This window comes from Teleopsis dalmanni, chromosome 2 (genome assembly GCF_002237135.1).
Source record: "Teleopsis dalmanni isolate 2A chromosome 2, ASM223713v2, whole genome shotgun sequence".
Taxonomy (NCBI): Eukaryota; Metazoa; Arthropoda; class Insecta; order Diptera; family Diopsidae; genus Teleopsis; species Teleopsis dalmanni.
The window spans coordinates 98,702,127-98,709,039 of NC_051847.1; the positions used below are offsets into that span (position 1 = coordinate 98,702,127).

General features: G+C 35.4%; 1 protein-coding gene across 1 annotated transcript; it reads left to right on the forward strand.

Moving 5' to 3' along the window:
• The first annotated feature begins 743 nt into the window (after positions 1-743).
• LOC119675153 (uncharacterized protein K02A2.6-like) lies at positions 744-4,607 on the forward strand. Its single transcript, XM_038086342.1, has one exon. It carries the CDS (start codon positions 744-746, stop codon positions 4,605-4,607), a length of 3,864 nt encoding a protein of 1,287 aa, XP_037942270.1.
• The last annotated feature ends 2,306 nt before the right edge of the window (positions 4,608-6,913 follow it).

Consider the following 6,913-nt stretch of genomic DNA (forward strand, 5'->3'; position numbering starts at 1 on the left):
ACCTGACTGTGACAAACTGTACATCTATCAACACCAATTTATGGGATAAATGTACGACCACACCTTAATGAGCCTTGCGGGTTCCAATCAAGCGCCATTTTCGTTATATCTATTTAAATCCGTCTGAAGGTTTGGCCTATTGAATTCCAATTTTTTTCTCATAACTTGCACCGCTGAATATATAACGTAAACACATTTGTTTACAAACATTTGCATTTTGTTCGTAGTTTAGCGTGTCACAAACCATGTTTCTGAGTCATGAAATTATTTTTCGAAAGATTCACATTGAAGTCCGTTTGCGCATTCACTATAAGTCTTTATTGGTGCAACGTGCGGTTTTTTAATAAATAGTATAGGCGATAGTCCGCACAAGTTTCTGACGCCTAGATTTACGTTTAGCATCTCATTATTTTTGTTTTTAAATGTGTAGTATATTCGATAATGGCAACACTGCATAAAGAAATAGAGAAAGAAGTAAAAAAGACAAAATGCGTAGTTGTTGTCGGAATCGTGCAAAGCAGAGTAAACGTGCTGTGGTGTAATCATAATATTTATTAAGATTAAATTGTAAATTATTATAATACTTTAAGTAATAAAGTATATGTTGTTATATATAAGAACATAACAAAGTTGGCGACGAGGATAAAAATTAAAGGATGGCGAGGAGTTTTGGGGTATTGGATCAATTTGACGTTGCGTCGGGGAAGTGGAAGACTTACAGGGAGCAAATGGAGTTTTTTTTTATGGCAAATGAAATCACAGACGATAAAAAGAAAAAAGCAATCTTTTTAGCGTCATGTGGGCCGGAAACCTACACAATATTAAAATCGGTTGCCACACCGATTAATATTGTAGAGGAAACATTCACATTTGAGGCGGCAACTAAGTTATTGACCAACTATTTTTGTCCGGCAGCGAATGCAATAATTGAAAGGTTTAAATTTTATCGGAGAAACCAAGTAGAGGACGAATCAATTATTGAATATTTGGCAGCGCTAAGGAAATTGAGCCAAGACTGCAATTTCAAGGATTTGGAAGAAATGTTACGAGACAGACTAGTCTGTGGCATGCGCGATGAAAATTTACAAAAGCGGCTCCTGGCGAATGACCAGTTAACACTAAAAATAGCGCAGGAGGAAGCTATAGCATCAGAAACAGCACAAAAGAATGCGACGGAACTTAAAACGTCAGCCAGCCTACCAGGGTTGAATAAAATTTCAAGCAACAAGGTAAAACCAAATCGTGCTCCAGTGGACCATATTCAGAATTGTTATCGTTGTCGAGGAAATCATCATTCAGATCAGTGCAAATTTAAAGACGCGGAATGTTATTATTGGAAAAAGCGTGGACATATTGAGAGAGCTTGTATAAAAAAAGAAAAAACCAAAAAGCCAGCAACAAATAATGGAAGAAGACCAAACAGAGTAAATCTTTTAGATACAAACCAGGAAACTCAAAAGACAGAGTATTTATGGTCAATGTTCGTTAAAGGTAGTCCATCGGTCAAGAGAGTGATTACGATAAGTAAGTCACCGGTACAAATGGAAATAGATTCGGGGGCAAGTTACTCAATAATAAGTGAAAAGTTATTTAGAGAAAAAATGCCGTATATTCCGCTAAAACCAAGTCAAATACAATTAAGAACTTGGGGAACAGAGAAAAATCTTAAACTGAGTGGAGAAGCAGAAGTACCAGTCTCGGTTGGGAACGTCACAAAGAAACTAAAGTTGTTAGTAGCAGCGGGTGAAGGTCCGGCTCTAATCGGTCGAAATTGGTTTAACGATTTGGGAATTACTATAACCAGCAATTTATGCAATATAGAATCAACTATTCCAGTAGAAGTGATGAACTTCAGTTCAGTTTTTGATGGAAATCTTGGAGATTACAAGGGAAATCCTGTGAAGTTACAAATGTCAGTTTCAAGTAAACCGAAATTTCTTCGATATCGACAAGTGCCGTTTGCACTAAAACTCAAGGTGGAAGCAGCATTAAAGAAGTTGGAAGATGAAGGCGCACTACGTTCAATATCCTTTAGTGAGTGGGCAACACCGGTTGTACCTATAATTAAACCAGATGGTAGCATACGCATTTGTGGAGATTATAAGTGCACAGTGAATCAAATGCTTTGCAAGGAAACGTATCCATTACCTACTAATACAGAAGTGCTAGCAACATTAGCAAATTGTAAGTGGTTTACAAAGCTGGATTTAGATCGAGCGTATACACAGGTGAAGGTTGACCAAGAATCAGCAAGGATACTTACATTAAACACACATCGCGGACTTTTTGAAGTTACAAGATTACCGTTTGGAATTTCAACGGCACCAGGTATATTTCAACGGGTGATGGAAGGAGTTCTTAAGAACATAGATGGTGTGATTATTTATTTAGATGACATTCTAATTGGCGGAACAACTTTGGAAGAGTTGTGGGATAGAACACGAACTGCTCTGAAACGTGTACAGGATGCAGGATTGAAGCTTAAAAAATCAAAATGTGTTTTCGCAGTACAAGAGATAACATTTTTGGGGTTTAAGATAAGCCGAGAAGGAGTGCGTCCAACTGACGAAAAGGTGAAGGCAATAGCTCAAGCACCAGAACCAATAAATAAACAGCAGCTACAAGCTTTTCTTGGGTTAATTACATTTTATGATAGATTTTTACAAAATAAGGGCGATCTATTGGAACCGCTGTATCGACTATTAAGAAAAGAGATACCTTTTAAATGGGGTAAAGAACAGAAATTAAGTTTTGAACGAGCAAAGAAACTATTACAATCAAAAAATCTTTTGGTGCATTATTCGGCTGACTTACCACTGATATTATGCGGAGACGCATCACCGTATGGAGTTGGAGTTGTTTTGGCACACAAGATGCCGGATGATAGAGAAGCACCGATTGCTTTTGGCTCCAGAACATTACAGGGCGCGGAACGAAATTATTCACAGTTGGATAAAGAAGCGCTAGCGATTATGTTTGGTGTGCAAAAGTTTCATCAATTTTTAAGTGGTAGACAATTTACAATAATGACTGATCATAAACCACTAGTGGGATTATTTAATCCAGAAAAACCAATATCACAGCATATATCACCCAGAATGTTAAGGTGGTCGTTAAAGTTAGGCGCTTACCAGTACGAGATTAAATTCCGAGAAGGGAAACATCACCAGAATGCAGATGCATTGAGCCGGTTACCTTTAAATGATGTAAAGCTACAAATACCGGAAATACCTGAAATATTATACTGCAATGAGGCTGAGGAACAGTTTTTAATCACTGCGAAAGAAATTGCACAAGCAACCAGAAGAGATCCAATACTATCAAAAGTAATGTGGCATATCCAAAGGAAAGATACAGTTTTGCCATATAAATCAATCCAGTTTAAACCGTTTGTGAATAAAATCCAGGAACTATCAGTGAATGCACAATGTTTGTTATGGGGAGCCAGGGTAATAATACCAGCAACACTACGTCCCAGAATACTTGAGATGTTGCACGAAGTTCATCAAGGCATGTCGGCAATGAAAGCAGTTGCGCGAAGCTATTTTTGGTGGCCTGGTTTAGATGAAGATATAGAAATGTTAGCCAGACGTTGTGAAAAGTGTGCATGTAACAAAAAGAATCCTCCAGTAGCAGCAGGTAAACCATGGCCAGCAACGCTAAGGCCATGGTCACGGTTACATATTGATTATGCGGGACCCTTTATGGGTACAAATTTTTTTATCGTCGTAGATGCTCATAGCAAGTGGATAGAGGTAAAAATAACCAGTAAAATAAATGCGATTAGAACAATCGAGTTAATGAGAGAAATATTTGCAACACATGGTATACCAGATACCATTGTGTCCGATAATGGGCGAACGTTTGTGTCAGAAGAATTTGAGAAATATTTAAAACTTAGCGGTATAAAGCACATACGTACGGCACCGTATCATCCATCGTCAAACGGGCAAGCAGAAAGGTTTGTACAAACCATTAAGAATCACCTTAAGAAAATGCAGTCTTCAGACATCAGTAAGAATTTGGCAAATATACTTTTGCATCTGCGTACAACTCCTAATGCAAATTCAAATTTGAGTCCAGCAGAAATCTTGATGGGAAGGAAGTTGAAAACATTGTTAGATCATTTGCACCCCAGTGATCACAACACTCAGAAGCAGCTAAATTCTGATGAGTATTCCAAACAAATAAAACCAGTTCGCAGTTTCCAGTGTGGTGAAAGTGTTTGGTACCGAAATTTTGGAAGAGGTGAAAAGTGGATGCCAGGGATTATACAATCAACAGGAGATCGCAACTACAAAATTCAATCAAATAGTGACATATTGTCGAGACATATTGACCAGTTGCATAAGCGAGTTTCGGAGACACCGACAAGGTTAGAATCCAATATAACTCCAGTAGCAGTAACTTCAGTGGCACAACCGGAAGAGCAAGACGACCAAGTAAGTGCAGGTCAGTCATCAAATGAATATATCCTACCAGATAGTCAAGTAGAGGGGTCATTAGAAGAAAAAGATAAAAGAGATGAAACATTAAAATCGCGACCGTACCGGCAGAGGCAACCGCCAAAAAGGTTACGGGACTATTTGATGGGGGAGGAACTGTAGTATATTCGATAATGGCAACACTGCATAAAGAAATAGAGAAAGAAGTAAAAAAGACAAAATGCGTAGTTGTTGTCGGAATCGTGCAAAGCAGAGTAAACGTGCTGTGGTGTAATCATAATATTTATTAAGATTAAATTGTAAATTATTATAATACTTTAAGTAATAAAGTATATGTTGTTATATATAAGAACATAACAATGTATTATTCATTTTTTAATGTTTTATACCGGAACTTTTTAAGACCCTTATACATGTGAAATTTATTGTGCGCAACAGTGCGCCATTTCATTATATTCTGTCAATAAATAGTGACGGAATGACATATTTTGAATTGTGTAACGCAGTCCACACAACTAAGTTGAGAATTATTTTTGTCATGCATGTTTGTTAATAACTCAATTATCTATTATTCATTTTTTAATGTTTTATACCGGAACTTTTTAAAACCCTTATTTATGTGAAACTTATTGTGCGCAACAGTGCGCCATTTCATTATATTCTGTTAATAAATAGTGACGGAATGACATATTTTGAAATGTGTTACGCAATTCACACAACTAAATTGAGAATTATTTTTGTCATGCATGTTTGTTAATAACTTAATTATGTATTATTCATTTTTTAATGTTTTATACCGGAACTTTTTAAAACCCTTATACATGAAAATTTATTGTGCGCAACAGTGCGCGATTTCATTATATTCTGTCAATAAATAGTGACGGAATGACATATTTTGAATTGTGTTACGCAGTCCACACAACTAAATTCAGAATTATTTTTGTCATGCATGTTTGTTAATAACTCAATTATGTATTATTCATTTTTTAATGTTTTATACCGGAACTGTTTATAACCCTTATACATGTGAACTTTATTGTGCGCAACAGTGCGCCATTTCATTATATTCTGTTAATAATTAGTGACGGAATGACATATTTTGAAATGTGTTACGCAGTCCACACAATAATATTGGGAATTATTTTTGTCATGCATGTTTGTTAATAACTCAATTATGTATTATTCATTTTTTAATGTTTTATACCGAAACTTTTTAAAACCCTTATTTATGTGAAACTTATTGTGCGCAAGAGTGCGCGATTTCATTATATTCTGTTAATAATTAGTGACGGAATGACATATTTTGAAATGTGTTACGCAGTCCACACAATAATATTGGGAATTATTTTTGTCATGCAAGTTTGTTAATAACTCAATTATGTATTATTCATTTTTTAATGTTTTATACCGGAACTTTTTAAAACCCTTATTTATGTGAAACTTATTGTGCGCAAGAGTGCGGCATTTCATTATATTCTGTCAATAAATAGTGACGGAATGACATATTTTGAATTGTGTTACGCAGTCCACACAACTAAGTTGAGAATTATTTTTGTCATGCATTGTTTGTTAATAACTTAATTATGTATTATTCATTTTTTAATGTTTTATACCGGAACTTTTTAAAACCCTTATACATAAAAATTTATTGTGTACAACAGTGCGGCATTTCATTATGTTCTGTCAATAAATAGTGACGGAATGACATATTTTGAAATGTGTTACGCAGTTCACACAACTAAATTGAGAATTATTTTTGTCATGCTTGTTTGTTAATAACTTAATTATGTATTATTCATTTTTTAATGTTTTATACCGGAACTTTTTAAAACCCTTATACATAAAAATTTATTGTGTACAACAGTGCGGCATTTCATTATATTCTGTCAATAAATAGTGACGGAATGACATATTTTGAATTGTGTTACGCAGTCCACACAACTAAATTGAGAATTATTTTTGTCATGCATGTTTGTTAATAACTCAATTATGTATTATTCGTTTTTTAATGATTTATACCGGAACTTTCTAAAACCCTTATGCATGAAAATTTATTGTGCGCAATAGTGCGCCATTTCATTATATTCTGTCAATAAATAGTGACGGAATGACATATTTTGAAATGCGTTACGCAGTCCACACAACTAAATTAATAATTATTTTTGTAATGCATGTTTGTTAATAACTCAATTATTTACTATTATTTTTGAAGTGAAAACTTCTTATGGCGCGTTAGGCACTTTTTGGGTGAGCATTTTCAGCCGATCTGACAGATGAGATTTTACACAGATATACTCCGCGGGTATTTGTATAATATATGTATACTATACGCGCTCTTTGCATGGGCATTCGTTCGTGCTCTCGCGACAGACGAGATTACATACCTATATGTGTATTCAGAGTGTATAGGTATGCGAGAGCGCTGCATGCTATACGCAGTCTTTGCATGGGCATTCGTTCGTGCTCTC